At 51.0% G+C, this 19,667-nt stretch overlaps 1 protein-coding gene across 1 annotated transcript; it reads right to left on the minus strand.

Annotated features, from left to right (window-relative positions):
• Nucleotides 1-6,903: 6,903 nt before the first annotated feature.
• tspan12 (tetraspanin 12) lies at nt 6,904-19,428 on the minus strand. The gene is made up of 8 exons (XM_067254038.1): nt 19,365-19,428; nt 19,134-19,266; nt 18,515-18,597; nt 17,590-17,725; nt 13,901-13,966; nt 10,534-10,641; nt 10,184-10,327; nt 6,904-7,604 (listed from the first exon to the last, which is right to left on the minus strand). Exons 2-8 carry the CDS (start codon nt 19,197-19,199, stop codon nt 7,299-7,301), a joined length of 909 nt encoding a protein of 302 aa, XP_067110139.1. The 5' UTR covers nt 19,200-19,266; nt 19,365-19,428; the 3' UTR covers nt 6,904-7,298.
• Nucleotides 19,429-19,667: the final 239 nt, after the last annotated feature.

The following is a 19,667-nucleotide window of genomic DNA, read 5'->3' on the forward strand; positions in this document are numbered from 1 at the left end:
GCCCCTGGATGTGTGTGTGTTTGTGTGTGTTAGTACCGTCGGGAGGGGCTAACAGGCGGCCATCTTGTTTCTGTTTTGCCCCTACAAGGCGTCGAAGGAGGCAGGCAAGGCGCTGGTGTGTAAAGCAAACCCTGTGTTTGAGACCCATCACCACCACCTCCTCCACTGTCTGGAGAAGACCACGGTAACACTTGAATCCTTTCGAAGACTTTTATCCCTACTGCTATTGACTTTGTAAATAGGATTTGAAGAGAAATGCGATGGCACTTTTTGGAACTGATAATATGATTGTTTTTTTATTGTTGTTTGCCTCTGCCTAAAGACAATTTTTCATCCCTTCATGTCTTCATTTCTTTCTCTCTTTCTCACTTTCTATCTCTGTCTCTCTCTCTATCCCATCCTCAATCTCTTTCTCTACCTCCCATTCATCCCTTCCCCTCACCTCTCTCTCCCCCCCCCCCTCCCGCCTCTCTCTCTCTCTCTCTCTCTCTCCCCTTCGCCCCCTGTCCCTCTCTCTCTCCCCCTCACCCACTCTCCCTCCCTCTCTCTAACTCTCTCTCTCTCTCAGAACCACGAGTTTGTGGACGAGCAGACGTTTGAGAGCAGCTGCCTGGAGGTGTCCATGGTGAAGCAGGCGTCGCGCTCCTCCTCCCTGTCCTCCTCTCCTCGCCGCACGGCCTCTCCTGCTGCTCGCGCCGCCACAAGAGGACCAGCTTCAACGTGCCCAACTCCAACATGGTGGGGCGGAGGGGCAGCGTGCAGGAGCTGAGCACCATCCACATCCAGGAGAGGCCCATCTGCAACAGGTACACACACACACACACACACCTGCTACGCACACACACACCTGCTAACACACACACACACTTGGTAACACACACCTGCTAACACACACAAACACACCTGGTAACACACACACACCTGGTAACACACACACCTGCTAACACCCACACACACCATTAAACCATCCAGATCCAGGAGAGGCCCATCTGCCACAGACACACACACACTCACCTGTTAACACACACTCACCTGTTAACACACACACACAGGATACACCCACTGTGGGTTTACCTATGAACACACATACGGGGTAACTGCAGCATGTTCACGTGCTCATGCATACATGCACACATACACACACGTACATGTGAAGAACACTGCATAGGTAAAACAACACAAGCTGGAACTCGGATTCACTTCTGGTTCCTCAACACACACACACACACACACACGGCCATGACAGCGGCCGTCCCTGTGCCAGTGTATTCCCACAGTGAGTCAGTGGGTAGGAATGCTGGCTATGTCCAGCTGTGGTGGAGTGGCCCTGTGTGGTCTAAGTGGTCTGGGAACTCTCCAGGCAACACAGACAGCTGGAGAACCACATCTATGTTAGCATTACTGGACCTCTCTCTCTCTCTTTGTCTCTCTCTTTCTGTCTTTCCCTCCATTCGTCTCTCCTTCCGTCTGTCCGGCTGGCTTCACTTCCTTCTACCTCCTTCCTGACATCATTCTGATTGTGTGTTCCACGGCGTGAATGGCGTTCTCTGGAATCGCCTGCTCTCTTCTTCCCACGCTCATACACGTCATCCTGCTCTCTCTCTCCTCCCCCTCCCCCCCCCCCCCCAGTCGTTCCAGTCGTTCCAGTCTGAACGCCAAGTTCGGGGAGACGACGCCGCTGAACTGCGACCAGCCCTACACCACGGCGGCCATCATCACCCTGCCCACGCCGCCCGTCACCACGCCCGAGGGCGACAACTCCGCCAGCACGCCCGACTTCCTGCACTCCAACATCGTCAGGGTGTCCGCCCTCTAGGCCCCTCCCGTCCACATCCCCGCCCCCGCCGGCCGCCAAGGCAACCCCCGCCTACTTCACCTAGCAACCCAGAGGAGACGGAGGAGGGAGGAGGAGAGAGACCTTGCTCCGATCACAGACCGGAGGGCGGGGTTGGAGTGGTGGTTAGAAGGATGGGCGGGGGAGAAGGGGCGGGATTTGCTGAGGAGGAACCTTTTTTTTCTTCTTTTTTTTTTCTAACTGGTAGCTCGTTGCTCTTGTGGTGGAACACGCTCAGCTAAGCTCCGCCTTGGATTAATTATTTTGTCGCACAGAGGGGAGGAGTAACAGGACAAGGACGGCATTTCGGCGGTAACCATGATGACATTGGTGTCTGTCCAGACAGGGTCAACTGTCAGACAGATGGGACAGTGACCAGCACCCTCTAAGGGAAACTGAAACCATAACCATTTTGTAAGATTTGTGTGTCTTTTAATTGTGAAAACGTGAGGCGAGGAAGATGACCGACTTTGTGTCGTTATTTAGACTCAAGTTTGTCGCAGGCGAGAGGAATGAAAAGCTCAATTTAGAAGGTTTGTACAAGACATTTCAAACATGGACAAGGGGCAAGGTGACTTGCTTTGCCAAACATCTGGAACGCTTGTGATTCATCCGAACCGTTTCTAAATCAACCGTCAGGTTTTGGAGATATTGCAATTATATAATGTTATGCTAAAATGTTAATGCTAACAATTTAGCCTTTTCTCGTGGGTTGTAATGTTAGTGGAAGGAAAAATGCTTCTCCAGCCAAGCTATCCTATTAATTAAACTGACTGGAAACATATCGAGAATTGCCAGGTTGATTTCAATGATTGGCAAAGCAAGCTACCCGTAAAATTGTTGCAGTGCCCCTTTAATAAGTAAAAGAGCAAGAAGATACTCAGCGATTTTGTGTGTGACAGAGAGAGATATGGCGTGTGTGTGCGTGTGTGTGTGTGTATACCACTTCTCTCTTGCCAGCATTTCAGATTTTACAAGTAACCGCCAGTTGGCATGAGCAATAAGGGATGGGTCTTCAAGCTGACTATGAGTTCAATCTATCTATAAATATAAATATCAGTTAGCATCCCTCCCTTTCTCTCTCAGCTGACCCGTACGAATGAGATGTTTATCCTGTACAGAAACATGCACACACGCACTCCTTTCTTGTTATCAATCCCAATGGCCATTGTGAATACCCCTCTCTGCACCCGAGTGAAATCATTACTTTGTCTGTCCCCACCCCGGGTTCTAGAAGCAGTACCCACCTGACGCCTGGTTAGAAGGTTTGACGTGTGTCTTAAAGGTTTCTCCCAGGCAGGAGTTAGGGAGCTCGCCAGGGATTTTCCCCTTGCAGGGTTGTGGTAAACTGGACACGCGATGGACAGATCCCCCCCCCCCCCCCCCCCTTGAAGACCATGGAGGTCATCAAAGAACACAGATATCTGAGTCCATTCCATTTTGATACAAAGACGACTTTCCTTTACCGATGGAACAAACTGTGAGCAGAACTTTCTGTGTTGATCGTGGACGTTTCTTTCGAGTTGCATGTGAGGATCATTCTGAGGAGTTTTCAATTCCTGTTTTAGCACACAGCCCGCTAGTCATCCACATGTGGCTTGGAATGAAAGTGTTGAGTGAGAGAAAGCTCTTTATGCAAGTCGACGCCATACAATGAGACTGGTGGGAGTACACGGCATACTCTGATCTATCTGGCCTTCACTGATAGCACTCCAGCCGTCTGAACTAGGAAGTGACATGGCACCGGCGCGGTCGTAGCGCTACAGCCATTCCGAATCACTCTCGGCATCAGCGTGTTTTGGAAATATTTTCGTATCTGTCGCGCTGGATTAAACCTTCGCCAGTGACCTCCCGTTTCAGACACTCCTGGGGATTTGCGAACGAGCTTACCGTTCATGCGGCGGATTCGGTTTATTTAACTTGCGCCATTTTTTTCAAGATGGCCGACAGCCGTGAACGCAGCTGTTGAGACCGATCATGACAACCAGGCTCCGCCCTTCTACAGCAGGCCCCGCCCTCCAACCTGGCCACGCCTCCATCACAGCTTGACTATAATGTGACATTATGCAACACTTGTTTTTTTTTGTGTTTTTTTTGTAAAGATTTGTTTTGTGGGAAAAGTTGTGGGGGGGGAAGGACATAGAAAAACACAAATACATATTTTTAAAAAATCTAAAAGTGTTGATTAAGTTTAAATGACAGTTTTACGGTTGTAAAAAAAATAGATGAAAAAAAGAAAAAAACTGTTGGTAGTGCACGTGTTGTATGTTGTTCTTTGGTGTAGTAACTATTCATCACAGTTTTGTTTTTTGTTTTTAAAACCATCTCCACCTGCCTTCTAGTCTCTTACTTATCAGTTAGCGTCACAGGTCCATTGAGCATTTTAAACCAGCTGTATATTTTTCTAAAAGGGGTTAACCACGAGTAAATGCATGTTTGCTGGAGACTCTGGTTTCTGTGTTGCACAAGAGCAGACGTTGTCTCTTTTTCGTTCCTTTGTGGCTACGTGAGAAGCTTTCTGGGGGCGCGGGAGGGGTTGGTGGGGGAGGGGGGGGGGGGGGGTACTTAGGTCTTGTACATGAAATTATGTAAATTTTGACAAAATTATAAAGAGGATGATTACATTAATTCCTTTTGATTTGTTACAGCTTGTGTTCTTGACAACAAAAAAAACGATGTATATGAATTATTGAAAAGAATATTAAAATAATACAATTCCATGGTTTAGTCCGGTGCAGTGTCTATGGGTAAATACAAATAAATCCTTGTCTTATTAAAGTGCTGACACAAGCCCGTGTGTCGTCTTTGAATCTACAACAGGTTTCTGCAGTCACGTTTTGGCTTTTGTGCGCCAGTACCCTTCCAGTTTGCAATGTACATGTACCCTGTGTGTCTGTCTGTGTGTGTGTCGTGGCGTTAAGACACGATAGGCTCGTGTTTAATCTCCGCCTTACAAAAGGAACCCAAAGCTGAAGAAGAACAAGGTTCTCTCGAGGTCGCCTCCCCCTCTGTCTCCCTGATTGTATTAGCATATTTCTCATAAGAGGGCTAGGGTGTGGGGGTGTGTGTGTGTGCCCATGCACACGCATGTTTCTCATAAGGGGGCTTGTGTTTGCGTCCGTGTGCACACACTGTATTTCTTGTAAGGGAGCGTGTGCGAGTGTGTTTAGAGTGCGTGTTTCTCATCCGGGAGCTGGTAATTGAGATGTTTGGGAGGATGTGCTGTCCCCCCGTCTTCCCCTGGGAGAAGGGGGGGGGGGGGGGGGGGGGGGGCGGGGTGAAGCAGAGAGGACTTACACAACCCAGCATGCCCAACTATTCCTGCCTCCACTATTAATACTCCGAGGTCAGAGGCTAATAGTTTTATTTCCGCCACTGGCTCATTTTACTGAGTCGGGAGACAGAGTGGAGAGAGGGACTAGAAGGGGGGGGGGGGGGGGGGGACGAGCGAGCAGAGCGGGGAGAGAACTGTTGTCCTCTGAGCCGACATCTGCAGGGACCGTTCCTGGTCCAAGGAAGAAAGAAATTGAAAAAAACTCCTGTTCACTTCTGTAGAGATTCACTGTGGCTCGGCCCCCAAGATGTCCTTTCTGGGAGTCAAAATGTGGTCGAAAACATACACGGCAACCACTAAACACACTCGGAGAGCCGACTCAAGCACGTTGAAATGATTCAATAGCAACAGATATGGAATCTGGGTCTTTGTACAAGATGGGCGAGAAGGATTAGCTTGTATGCCACGCTGTCTCACAGACACACACGGACGCACACACACACACAGACATCTCCCACTGGGATGAATAAGTGAATATGCGCAGGAGGCAGAGAATGACGGGAGATGACCAGAGAGAGAATAAAACAATATGTCTTTTGTAACCTGCTGTGACAGCAGGGCTGCACGCCTCTCCCTCCTTCATCCATCATCCCTCGCTACAGCCAAGCTGCAGAGAGAGAGAGAGGGAGAGAGAGAGAGACAGAGAGAGGGAGGGAGAGAGAGAGGGAAAGAGAGAGAGGGAACGAGAGAGAGGGAACGAGAGAGAGAGGGAGTGAGTGAGTGAGTGAGTGAGGAAGAGAGAGGGAAGCGAGGAGGAGGGAGCGAGGGAAGGAGCGAGGGAGAGAGACACAGACAGAGAGGTGGAGAGACGGAACGAGGGAAGGTAAGAGAGATGAAGTGGAGGGGGGGGGGGAGACAGTGAGCGAGACAGAGGTAGAGGGAGGGAGATTAAGAAGCCAGCGGGGTTTTGTCCGGGGGACCACAAGCGCATCCATCCTCCCTCCCCCTCCTTTTAAACAGAGCTCCCATCCCATCCCTCTCGGACGTCTGAAGTCGAGTCATTACTCAAATGTGATTCACACATCAGGACTCCCACTTGTTCTCACCCTCCACGCACACGAGTACTCCCACTCTGTCTCCCCCTCCACACACACACACACTTTAGGACTCCCACTCTGTCTCCCCCTCCACACACACACACACACTTTAGGACTCCCACTCTGTCTCCCCCTCCACACACACATACATACAACACACACACATCAGGACTCCCACAGACACACACTCTGCCTCTACCCAAGGGTCATGCCCAAACCAAATCCATACATTCTTCCCCTGCACACTATCTGCTATGGGCTCGGAAGGATCTGACTGTGTTCATGTTGGAACTGGGACAGACTGGCCTGCATGTCAGTGTTAGCTGGACACCGCTGAAACAGGTTCTGAATGAATGACCGCGTGGTTGCAGAGTGGTTTGCAGAGAACGTGTATTTTCAAGCTGTCGTTTCGAACAGGGGAACATTGTGTCCAGCAACCCCTCAACATGTGGCTGGGCTCACGTTACCATGCCAGCAATCTATATTTCACACAGCTCGAAAATAATCAAATGTACAGACTTTAAACTCAAATACGTTGTTCTTACTGTAGCCAGTTAAGCACTCAAGATCACGCACCATTGCTTTTCAAACAGTGATATTACACCGACTGACGGTCGGCCATTAATATCTCTGACAGCTTATTTCATACGGCGTTGGGTTTTCCACTGTCCCAAGAAACGCTACATTGTAACGCGCGCCGTAGCAAAGGCCAGTGCTGACAACTCCACTTCCCATGATGCTTTCTGGCAGTTTTGTAGTCCTGCCAAGAGTTTGGCTGCAGCCGTTGTTTCCCTCAAGTCACACCATGGGAAACACATGCTTCAGGGCAGAGTTACATTAAGACTTAAGGCTCCATACAGGATAAAAGCAGTCCTATGGTGTCTTCGCTAGTGGTGGTATTCCCATGGTTGTAGAGCAGTGATGCTAGGACGGTCAGACCAGACACAAAAGCTCCTGAATTGAGTGGTTAAATACCCAACAGAAGTCCTTAATAAGTCCTGGTTCAAAGTCATTTGACAATCCCAACTTTCTTTCCTTCTGTCTCTTGACCTCCACGCATGGTGTGATGATGGTGTGTGTGGGGGGGGGGGCGCTAGGACAGTCTCTCCATCTCAAACTGGGTGTGCCCGTTGACCGTGGCCGTGTTAGACCAAGCCTCCTCCGGGTGGGTGCTCCCTGGCTTCGGGAGGTCGCCCTGGTGGGCGTGGTCAGCGCTCTGCGGGAGGTCTGGGGGCGGGGCGGGCTCGGGGGGCTTGCGGTCGTAGTAGAGCGCCCACAGCAGGGTCAGGGTCAGGGTCATGGCGAGGATCTGGGCCACGCCCACGGACACGCCCAGGAAGCGCAGCACCTGCAGCTGCTTTGTCCCGCGGATGAAACTGTAGACCTTTGGCCCGCAGCCCTGCGACACACACACACACATACATGGCTTTGTTATCATGTGAGCCGGATCTCGTCCAGTCCAGAGACGCATTCAATTCATGCAATATTCATATCGACGTTTAATATTTAACATTGTTTCCATGTTCTGCAGTAAGTCTGTTTTGTTTTTTCCTCGCCATAAGCTACATTGCTATTCTGGAGGTGTGACCTCTATATCAGTAACAGCTGTAGGCTCAAAATGAAAAAAGAAAACTCACACACAGTCTCACACACAATGAACCCAACAAACCCAAGGGACAGAGAGGGAGAGGAAAAGAAACAGAGAGAGGGAGGGAGAGAGAGAGAGAGATAGACCAGTTAACTACTATCTGGCAGTGAAATCTTCGCACAGGGGTGTTACATGCCAAACAGAGCTGCTACGGATGGACAGACAGACGGAGGGGGGGGGGTGAAGGGGAGGGAGAGAGACACTGAAATAGAGGGGATGGAGCAGGGAGGGGAAGAGAGAGAGAGAGAGAGAGAGAGAGAGAGAGAGAGAGAGAGAGATAGAAAGAGGGAGGGAGGGAGGGAAAGTAAGGATAGGAAGGGATAGAGGGGGATTAGAAAGAGGGGAGAGAGAGGCGGGGGGAAAAGCTTTGGGAGTGGTGTGGAGGAGGGAGAGAGGGGGAAGGTGGTGTCAGTGAGAGACACAGGCGGATGATTGAAAGTGGTGTTCATCCGCCCCTCCCTCACACATTCCCCTCTATGTACTCCCCTGCTGACTCATCGCCTCTGTTTCCCTCACGTAAACACACACACGCGCTCTTTTTCCCTGACACACCCGCCACATTTCGGCACTCCCACATACGGTACGCACAAGCACGCACACACACGCTTACCCTGACGTACCTGCTACAATTTTGTCTCCAATCCTGACCCCACACACACACACACGCACACATTCCCTTCCTATAACATGCATACATACATAGATCCTATTTCGTCTCTCACACACACGCACGCACACACAGATGTGTTTTCATGCCTGGTTCGACATAATGGCACACGCCCCACAACATTCTCACCCTGTAAGGCGGTTCCCCCATGGTGGTACCGCTCACTCAACACACTCTGTCACTCTCCGACCTCCCTCCCTTCTTGACTTTCCTCACCCAGGTGAGTCCAGGTGTGCAGCCAGGGCCGGCACCTCTCACCCAGGTGAGTCCAGGTGTGCAGCCAGGGCCGGCACCTCTCACCCGGGTGAGTCCAGGTGTGCAGCCAGGGCCGGCACCTCTCACCCAGGTGAGTCCAGGTGTGCAGCCAGGGCCGGCACCTCTCACCCGGGTGAGTCCAGGTGTGCAGCCAGGGCCGGCACCTCTCACCCAGGTGAGTCCAGGTGTGCAGCCAGGGCCGGCACCTCTCACCCGGGTGAGTCCACACACATACCTGACACCGGCAAGCGGTCAGGTATGTGTGTGGGGGTGGGAAGAGGTACAACACCTGGGCAGCAATGGGCAGGAGGTGTGTCAGTAGGGAGTCAGGTGGCTGAGCGGTTAGGGAAGCGGGCTGGTAATCTGAAGGTTGCCGGTTCGATTCCTGGCCGTGCTCAGTGACGTTGTGTCCTTGGGCAAGGCACTTCACCCTACTTGCCTCGGGGGGAATGTCCCTGTACTTACTGTAAGTCGCTCTGGATAAGAGCGTCTGCTAAATTACTAAATGTAAATGTAAATGTGTGTGTGTGTGAGGGGGAGGGGGGGATAGAGGGTAAGTAAAGTGCTGCTTGAGGCTAAATACCCGATACATGGAAGGTGACCGGCGAAGAAGGTCAGACAAGGGGTAAGAAGGGTGTGAATGTGGATAGATGTGTGTGTGTGTGAGAGAGAGTGTTTATACACACACACATCGTTTGAGAGGCAAGTTTACAGTGGGGCTAGACAGGGACACCGATTCAGATGTAAACAGTGATGTTTGTAGCCTGGGGGGTTTGAAAAAAACGGAGTCAGCAAGATAGAGCTCTGCTTGGCAGGACTCTTGTAGTTGAGAGTGTTGTGTGTGTGTGTGTGTGTGTGTGTGTGTGTGTGTGTGTGTGCGAGCGCTTGTGTGTGTGTGCGGTTGTGTGTGCAAGTGCTCATGTGTGTGTGTGCGTTTGCGTGTCCGCACGTGTGCGATTGTGTTGCAAGCCGCCTCTCCTAGCTTGATTAGACGTAATAGCTACACTCTGTCACACCAACCTGGCAACCCAAGACCCAGAAGGCACACAACACTATCAGGTCTGGGATTGGATCTAATTGCTTTCAATGGATTTCTTTCCTCCAATGAACACCCCAGGTCATTTCCGACCACAAATAACCTGGATATGGGCTGCAAAACCTATTAAGTGGAAAAGTTCATTCCGAGTCATTATCATCCTCGTTAAAAGGCACAAAACTCCCATGAAGTTTTCAAGTTTTGCTCCTTCTACCATCACATGCGTCCATGCTGGGTTCATAAGTGAAATGTGTCCATTTTTGATGATGTCACAGGGGAGGCCATCATTGATCGTGCCGACTCATCTGACATCGGCCGAACTGCAATGGGGTCAAAAGTCATGAGCTGAGGGGGTTGGGGGGGTGCACTCACTTCTTGGTGGAGGTCGCTGAGGTCACGGTAGTGGGCGTGGCGAGCGCATCCCGGATACTGATTGGCGCAGCACGAGTCTGGGGGCCATTCCATCTCTGTCATCTCCAGCCAATCGGTGAAGTAGATTACCCCACAACACTTGAACTAAAACAAAAGCGAAAAGTGAAGTCTGACAACTCGACATACTACTTCAGCAAGAAACAACAACAAACAGTAAAACAGTTAGCAGTTAGCAATGCTGTGGGAAACTTCCTAAGACATCTCTAGACCACCAAACCCATATATATATATATGTACACAACGCCAACAGATAAGTCTTTGTTTGTCTGTTTGTGTTGTTAACCTCTCACCTCTGTTTGGAAGGTGTTCCAGGCGTGTGTGAGCCACTGGTAGCGCTGCAGGCCGTAGTTGGGCATCCTGGACTTCAGACTGATCATGTCTGAACGCTGCATGGACGGCTACCACACACCAACCAAGACAAAGCAGCACAATCACTCTGGTTAGCCTCTCCACATCACACCCTCAGCTCAGGTTATTGGGGTTATGACCACATTTATTGGCTTCCCGGAACAGAGGTGTGTGGGCGGGAACCTGTGTTCGATAGCACTCCTGATTCCTTCCTGCCCCGCCCTCCTGTGTTCGACTGTCTTTTTCCTCTTCCTGTTCTCGTCTCCTCCTTGCCTCCCGGTAGAAGTTGGCAGCACCGTGTGTTTTGAACAATGGAGCCTGATCTCAAGGGAGCCAAGGCTCGCCTCCAGACTCTCGGTCCCTCAAACGCTTAGCATGCAAAACGAGAGTCCTCGCTCCCTCCAATAAAACCCTACTCGGACTCCCCCTGGGCCTCTCCCCCCTCCTCCCCCCCCCCCCCCCCCCCCTCTCCTCTACTTAATGAGCTTGTAATAAGCACACAACCAGCCCATTACCCAGGATTCCCCTGGGGTCAGACGGGTCGCCGTCCTAACACGACTGGCTTCGGATGTTGCAACAATACAATACAATCCTTTCTCCTCAGGGCTGCGTCCTTTCTCCTCTGCTCTTCTCCCTGTACACCAACAGTTGCACCTCCAGTCATCCGTCCGTCAAACTCCTGAAGTTTGCGGACGACACCACCCTTATTGGGCTCATCTCTGGTGGAGACGAGTCTGATTATAGGTGGGAAGCGGCCAACCTGGTGACCTGGTGCAGCCAGAACAACTTAGAGCTCAATGCTCTTAAGACAGTGGAGATGGTTGTGGACTTCAGGAGGAACACAGCCCCACTCACCCCCATCACCCTGTGTGACTCCCCAGTCAACACTGTGGAGTCCTTCCGCTTCCTGGGCACTATCCTCTCCCAGGACCTCAAGTGGGAACTGAACATCAGCTCCCTCATCAAGAAAGCACAACAGAGGATGTACTTCCTTCGGCAGCTGAAGAAGTTCAACCTGCCAAAGACAATGATGGTGCACTTCTACTCAGCCATCATTGAGTCCATCCTCACCTCCTCCATCACCGTCTGGTACGCTGCTGCCACTGCCAAGGACAAGAGCAGACTGCAGCGTATCATCCGTACTGCTGAGAAGGTGATTGGCTGCAATCTGCCTACCCTCGAGGACCTGCACACCTCGAGGACCCTGAGGCGAGCGAGGAAGATTGTGGCCGACTCCTCCCACCCTGGACACTCCCTGTTTCAGTCACTCCCCTCCGGCAGAAGGCTGCGGTCTATCAGGACCAATACCTCACGCCACAAAAACAGTTTCTTCCCTTCCGCTGTTGGCCTCTTCAACAAGGCCAAGGGACCACACTGACTCAAATGACTTCTTGCTTAAAACACACTGCTTTTGCACTGCACCACAACATGGTATCTTGTACATTTGTATTTTTTGTAATATTTGTATTTTTGTATTTTTATATTGTAATTTACGGCAACTTATATTTATCCCACTTAGTACTGCTAGTTTATGTACCCTTAGTATAGTTAGTCCACATATTTAAATTTTAGGTATATGTTTATTGTATGCACCTTCCTGCCAAAGCAAATTCCTTGTCTGTGCAAACTTTCATGGCGAATAAATCCCTTTCTGATTCTGATACCCATAAGGCCTTGGAGGACAGGCATATCATTCTCTGATTAGGTGAGGGCCTGGGGTCACTGGAGGTGAGTAAGTGGTGGACGGGCATAAATGTACGAACGCAAACACACACACACACAAACACACACGACACACACACGCCACACACACGCCACACCCTCAGGCAGAAGGCCAGGTGACACAGGTGCCAGCACAAAATCACCCTTCTTTTGTTTTCAGTACACAGTAGCCAGGGGCAGGTGCAACACACACACGCACACACCTGCATGGCAGGAGCGAGTCCCACCTGCCATGAAGGGACATCAAAGCCATCATGAAAGGTCTTTCAAGATGGTGATAAGCCCTGGCGGGGGAGGGGCTCCCCAGTAGGGGAGAAGCCGTTGTAATCGAGAGCCCTGCCATTGTATTCATACAAACACTGTTCCAGAGGGGGAAGGTGTGTGTGTGTGGGTGGGGGGGGGGGGGGGGAGGGAGGGAGGAGAAGGGGTCATTGGGACGAAGTGGGTGAGAACACGCCTGTACTCACCACTTGTCACGTCAGTGCCATGAGTTCTTGTGAGTCTGATTGACCAGTTCTTTACTTATTCTACTAGGTTTATTTGGTAGGAGTATTTGGTTACAGTTCACGTCAAGCATAGACACAATTTGGGGTAGTACAGATACCTTTTATTTGCGTTGCAGGATCCATACTGAGCAAATGTTTGTTTCATTTCTGCATACTCATGTTTCTTTGTTTAGATCCACCATTCAGGACTCTGGTTTGGGAGATGGTCGCCCAGCACTTCCTGATTTTATGGTTGAGGTGATGTCATGGATGACAGCACTGGTTAAACCAAGTGGTGGGGTGTTATTTTTTTTGTATTAATGTTTATTTTGGGCTGTGTGATGTGTTGTAGATTTAGGGGGGGGGCTGTTTACCTTGAGTGTACAGCCTGTAGAAGTATATATGGGCTGGGGAAGTAGGCCTGGGACCAGATTTAGCGTCACCTTCAGAATCGGATGGGTGAGATCACCCTCATCTTGGTTTGGGCGGTCTGAAGAGGGCTATGGGTAGGAGACCCACCCTATAAAGACAGTGAAGGTTTGCTTTAGAGGGGGGAAAGGTTGTGCTGCTACAACCAGGTCACTTTTGTTTGGAGTTATTATGATTTGATATTCTGTTCATTATTTTGGTTTCTTTTGCTTCTGTTTCTTTTGGTTCTTGTATTGAAGGGGGGGGGGGGGCACATTTTCTTACCCTTGTTTTGGTTTGGGTCTTTTCTAGTTCTGTCCTCTAAAGTCTGCTCTGCTTCCACATCGTGTGGAGAAGTGGGTAACCCTGGAAAGTGTGGAGAGATTGTCCCCTAGTTTAATGATTTAGCCACTCCAGGCAGGGCCTCCACAGCTGTGTTCTCTCCTGGGGGGTGGGGGGGGGGGAATGGAGGGGATCCCGTTCTCTTACTCCCCTCGGCCATGTTGTTTACCCCCCCCCCCCCACCCCGGTCAAACGGCGAGCGAGCCAGGGTGCCTGGGAGCCTAGCCGGACATGGCTGGCATTTCTGGATTATTCTTAGCACGGCGAGACCTAAGGAGCGCCGCGCAGAGACGCGACCTTGAGGCGCGGAGACGCACGGCAGGCAGGAGGACGGGAACGGGGGACAGCTCACCTCGTCATAGTTCCACACGCCGCTGGCCAGCTCCACACAGAAGATGACCAACAAGCTGCCAAAGTACTGAGAGAGAGAGAAAGGGAGAAGGAGAGGGAAAGGGAGGAAGGGGAGATATAGGGGGGGAGAGAGCGAGAGAAAGAGAGAAAGAGAGAAAAGAGAGAAAGAGAGGAGGGGTAAGGAGAAAGAGGGGAAGAGGGAGACAGAGGAGAGAGAGACAGGCAGGGAGGGAGTGTGAGAGAGAGGGGGACATAAAGAGAGACTGTTTAGATACGAGGCAGCGAGAGACGGGATCTGTGTAGCGTCGTCCTACGTGACGGTCCAGTGTTTGTGCGACGGCCGTCCGTCTGATGGATCGCCATGGCAATGATGGCGTGGCCCGCTGCTTCTTCCGCAGTAGCGCCGATGACAAAACACTCTTTTGTTATCTCCTCTCTGCCCAACATGTCTGTCGACCTGTCGCCATGCGCACACACTCACACACACCAACACAAAAGCATGTCTACGCCTCCAAACAAACAAGCCGATGCCAAGTCATGAATTTCATTCAACAGACACCCCATGTAAACACAACTGTGCACACACACATATCTTACAAAGATGAATGTGTGTGTCAGCCATTCTATTACAGAGCTGTCAATGTTAGCTGCCATGGCTGACAACCTGTTTGTTTGGAGATTGTAAATATTAGTGTCAGACAGATGGCTCTGCCTGGCCTCTGTTAGTGTTGAGGTCCATTTAGAGCATGCCAGACCCAAACAATACACACACACACACACACACTCAGACAGATAATTCCACCAACCTAAGCCAGAGACTTCTCCCCACTCTAAACCTCTGTACTGTCTACATCTTCCTTTATAAATACGTTTTCAAGTAGCTAGACGCAAGTGAACTCTCCAGCCCTCGGCACCCTCTCCCCCTTCCCATACACATACCAAACCATACACGCTCGCACAGCTTTCTGACAAGGAAGTCTTCGGAGGTGAGAAGAAAATATAAACCTAGGCCTCACTGAGTGCGGACCCTGTACGTTATCCGTGTCAGAAAGACCACGCAGACACAACCGGAGGTTAGCGCGGGGTCACACGCTCTTAAGAACGACACGGGAGAGGGTCTAGGTTCTTCCTTTCTTCTGAGCAGATGAACACCCCCACTAGGGAGGGAGGGAGGGAGGGAGGGAGGGAGGGAGGGAGGGAGGGAGGGAGGGAGGGAGGGAGGGAGGGAGGGAGGGAGGGAGGGAGGGAGGGAGGAGCATGAAAGAAGACATGGGGGGGTGGAATGAGGAGGACAGGAGGAGGAAGGTTCGTGCGAGGAAGGGAGAGGGGTGCGTTTAGTCTTAAGTACGGACAGACTATTTTTACACGACCTTTTCCTTGCGCAGTAAGAGCGCACGAGGGTTCTAAGTCCCAGCCAAGTCCCAGTCCTCACACACACACACACACGATCACACAAGGCCTGTGCACATAATAGGGATGTAACGATACACTCAGCTCACGATTCGATACTTATCACAATACTGGGTTCACGATACACTACGTATCACGATATTTTGAACAATGTTTCAAATGAAACCAAAATCCGATTCACAGATCTATTTCCAAAACCTTTAACATTTTCAATTACTTTCTCTGTTTTACATCCATTTAGTTAACTCGGTTTCTGCGATTTCTGTTAATGCACGCGTGATGCAGGTGCATTGTAGGTCGCCTGCTGGTAACTCAACCAATAGGTTAAAACGGACGTCATATTGCATCGCGATATATATTGTGCCACGATATCTTGTTACACCGCTAGCACGTAACCATCGCAGGTTCACAGATCAAGCCATTTGTTTGCACGTCCCCAAAATGAAGACTAGTTCCCATGCTTGCGGACCTAACACTGAAGTCTTCACCACAGCCGCTGTGTGTATGCGCTTGGGTGCAGGTGCGCGTGTTTGATCAGATAGGCACATAAGTAGAGTATAAAAAGGATGTGGAGGGCTGGGGGTGGGGGGGTGGGGTGGGGGGGCAATGTGCGTCTTCTTTTCCAGGGCTGGCCCCCCCGCTGAAAGGGACGCCCCGGCTGGTGAATGGGCCGGCCCCGTAACCCGAGCGCCATAACCGCCTCGCAACCTCCAGCCCCCCGGCCTGACCCATGGCGTCAGGCAGACACGGATAGCCTTCCCCATTGTCCCCCTCACCCAGATCCAGCCATCCCCACGGCGAGCCGTGAGAACCTTCGGAGGGCCAGAGGGCGGACGGGCGGGGAGAGAGACAGAGAGAGAAACCGACAGAGAGACTCGAGTGGAGAGATGAATGGAGTCCCGAGAGATGGACGGGGTGATGGAGGGGTGGGAGACTACAGAGGGAGGGAGAGGGATGGGGAACACCCAGGATATGGACACTTTGGTCAGAGAAACCAGAACAGCCCCACCCCACACACATGCAAGCCACCCTGTCTGTTCCTCTCCTTCTACTGTTCCTGACTTAATGGAGTTGCCTCGGTCTGGAACGAAGCTTCGGGCATAACCCCGACGTTAAATTGCAGTTTCTAATTTCAGGTCCTCTCTTTTGCCTCAACATTTTGGGCCTCTTGATCCTCCCTGGTTTATTAAACCTTTCTACTTCATCCTCCATCCTGAAGTCTTTCTCTTTCTCTGCTCCTGCACACCTCTCTCTGTCTCTCTCTCTCTCTCTCCGTCATCCCGGGGTAACAGATTTGAGTGATTGAGCCGGATAATCACACCTTATCTGTCTCTCTGACAGATGTGTGGGAAGGGATTCAGCTCTCTCTCTCTCTCTCTCCCTCCCTCTCCCTCTTACCTTCTGTCTCTCTCTCACACCCTTCCCACCTCTCTCCCTTCATTCATCTCCATCGCCCCCTTCCGTTTCTCTCTGCATCTCTCTCCCTCTCTCTCTCTTCCTCTCCCACACCCTCCCACGGGCGCGTTCCCCAACACCGCACTTTGCCTCTCTCCCCTCTCTCCTTCTCTCTCCGGCCATCCATCAGGGCCCAGGGCCCCATAACTCAGCGAGGCTCAGACAGGAGCACGGTGAATAGTTTTACAGCTGTACTTATCCACGGGAGCATCCCTGCTATCCAACCCCTGCCCCCCTGCCCCCCCTCCCCCAAACGAACGCAGGCGCCGTAGGTCAGAGCTCGGCGCGCCTGGAGGCGTTTCCCTAACGCCACGCTTCGCTCTCTCGGAAGGTTGATGAACGACCGTCGGGGGGGCTGGGGGAGGTTGGGGGAGGTTGGGGGGCGTCTGATGGAGAAGCGCGTAAAATCAAGGATGAATCTGAAGCCCTCCGGGTTCTCGGTAGCAGAGGTGCGTGCGTTCACTAGATTTACAGACCGCGGTTGGAGTGTTTACGGGGGCACACTAATGCAGCTTTATTGAGACAGCGCAGACTGCAGCCTGTTAAAGGTTACAGGACGATAGGAGAGACGGATACAGAGCCCATGCTGGTTGGTTGTGTGAGTGTGTGCTAGTCTGCGAGTGTTGATACAGTGTGTCAATGAATGCTGCATGCAAATGAAGGTCCTGTAAATTTGCAACTAACACCGCCAGTTGAAGAAACCGTGACCTAGAACAACCATAATTGCGATCTGCCTCTCCAACAAAACTACATGAGCTCATCCCAATTTCCATAAGCACACACGCACGCACACACACCACACACACACACTTATTGAACACATACCCAGGACAGAAGGAGAAGATTGCATTTCAGTGTGCCGCAGTAGCCCACCATAGCCACGATGATTAGAAAACAGCACACAGCAATGATGACTGGATGCACAGCCGGGGAATACGTGAGGACAGCAGCTTCTTCCAGCCTAGAAAGAGAGATAAAGAGGGAGAGATAGATAAAGAGAGAGAGAGGGAGATAGAGAGAAAGGGAGAGGCAGAGAGAGGGAAAGGCAGAGAGAGAGAAAGGGAGAGGGAGGTGAGAGAGGGAGGAAGAGAGAGAGAGAGAGAGAGAGAGAGAGAGAGAGAGAGAGAGAGAGAGAGAGAGAGAGAGAGAGAGAGAGAGAGAGAGAGAAAAGAAGACAAGAGGGGGAGTCACTCATCAGAATTTCTTGGCAGGCTTTTTGTTTATTTATCTCCCCTTCCTGTTAGCCTCTCTCTCTCCCTCTCTATTTTCTCCCACTCCTCTCATACCATCCAGAGCCTGCATCATTATGAATACAGTACAGTACAGGAAGTGAGTGTACACAGGGTGAGAGGGTTACACTGTAGGAATGTGTTCGACCGTGTACCACTTTGTCATCAACTTGCCACCATGTTACCAGAGAACACAGAGTAGCATAATGGACAGAATAGGATCATGGAAAACCACAAGACTAATGTTGAAGATAAAAGCTGGCATTTAGAACTTCTAATGCATGTCGAGAGAGATGTGCTCACGATTGGGAGGACTAACAGCGTGTAGGATTTACTGAGATATAATATCACCGAGCCAACCCTTTGCACAGCTTAATCCTCCAGTCCTGTCACACCCTTCTCTCCCCCCTACTTCTCTCCACGTCCTCCCCTCATCTCTGGATGCCCCTCGCCCCGCTCTTCCAGCGCTTTCCTTCCCCCCCCGTCTGTCGTTCTGTCTGTGGGGCTGCCCTGTTGCTCACCTGGTGTGGGCTGTCAGGGTGAGCACAGTGTTCAGGTAGTCCCTGAGCCAAGCTGCCACGCCCAGCACACATACCGACATGAGCTGAGAGAGAGGGGGGGGGAGACAAACAGAGAGAGACAAACAGAGAAGCAGAGTTACACAAGCATTGTTGCAATGCCATCTACAGTGAAATATATATATATTTATAGAATGAGATATATTCTGGCTGCAGGGAAAGTTATAAGAGCTAAATATGTCCAAGAATTATCCTTGGACAAATGTTGCTTCGGGGCAGTCTGCCTTATGTTAGACACTCCCCAAGCATTGGAGCCTATCACTTTTTATTGCCTAAATGGCATTCGGTGGAATGCGTAACATGCATTCAGTTTGCGCATACTTGGGATGCAGAATGCTCACAAAGTATGGAGTAGGATATACGCAGTTGGCTACACTGAGATCGAATCATTCCTTATCGTCACATAAACGTTAGGCGCGGCTTATAGCGAGCACGCACGCACGCACAGTGGGCAAAGAGGTATATTGATGGGTGGGTAAAGAGTTCGAAAAGTTGGCTACGGGGTGTAACGTGAGCGTGGCGCCTATCCGGCCACCTGCTCGGTGGTATCCTCTCCTCTTACCCAGAAGAGTAAATTGAGAGCGTAGAGCAGGCAGCGGAGGCACCTCACCGCGTCCTCGCGAGCCATTCTGAGCGCAGCAACTGGTGGCCAACAGTCCTCATCTTAACCGGTGCCACCATGGCAACATATTTCACTGAAAACAAATACGAGGAGATGGGGAATCAAATTAGAGTCGAATTGATCCCTCTCTCTCTCTCTCTGTAACAATGTCCCGCGCGTCAAACAGCCTACCGCTTTTACACGTCACATGTGCGGACGCTGATGCGCTTTTCCGATGTCTTGTTTTAGTAGCCTCAGTATGTCCGTGGGAAGTTCCAGTAAGCATTCACAACAGGTGGTTTCTTACTTTCCCCGGCGTTGAATGATGGAGTGTGCGGATGAGCGCTCAGCGGTGCTGACATATCCAAATCAATCATCACTCACTTAGCAAGCCCGCATGCGAAAAAACATATCCGGAACATTACACTAAAACACCTTGTTTTGGGGCTTAGGGGGCAAAACCAACATAGATCCAAATACTACAGTGTTGGAATA

This window comes from Osmerus mordax, chromosome 17 (genome assembly GCF_038355195.1).
Source record: "Osmerus mordax isolate fOsmMor3 chromosome 17, fOsmMor3.pri, whole genome shotgun sequence".
NCBI classification, from domain to species: Eukaryota; Metazoa; Chordata; class Actinopteri; order Osmeriformes; family Osmeridae; genus Osmerus; species Osmerus mordax.

Excerpts from the sequence above, each read along its gene's own strand:
- tspan12 (XM_067254038.1), bottom strand. The coding sequence starts at position 19,199 with ATGGCTCGCGAGGACGCGGTGAGGTGCCTCCGCTGCCTGCTCTACGCT. Across the intron at positions 13,967-17,589 it reads ATCTTCTCCTTCTGTCCTGG|TACTTTGGCAGCTTGTTGGT; the intron begins GTATGTGTTCAA and ends TCTCTCTCTCAG. Across the intron at positions 7,605-10,183 it reads TCAGCGACCTCCACCAAGAA|GGCTGCGGGCCAAAGGTCTA; the intron begins GTGAGTGCACCC and ends TGTGTGTCGCAG.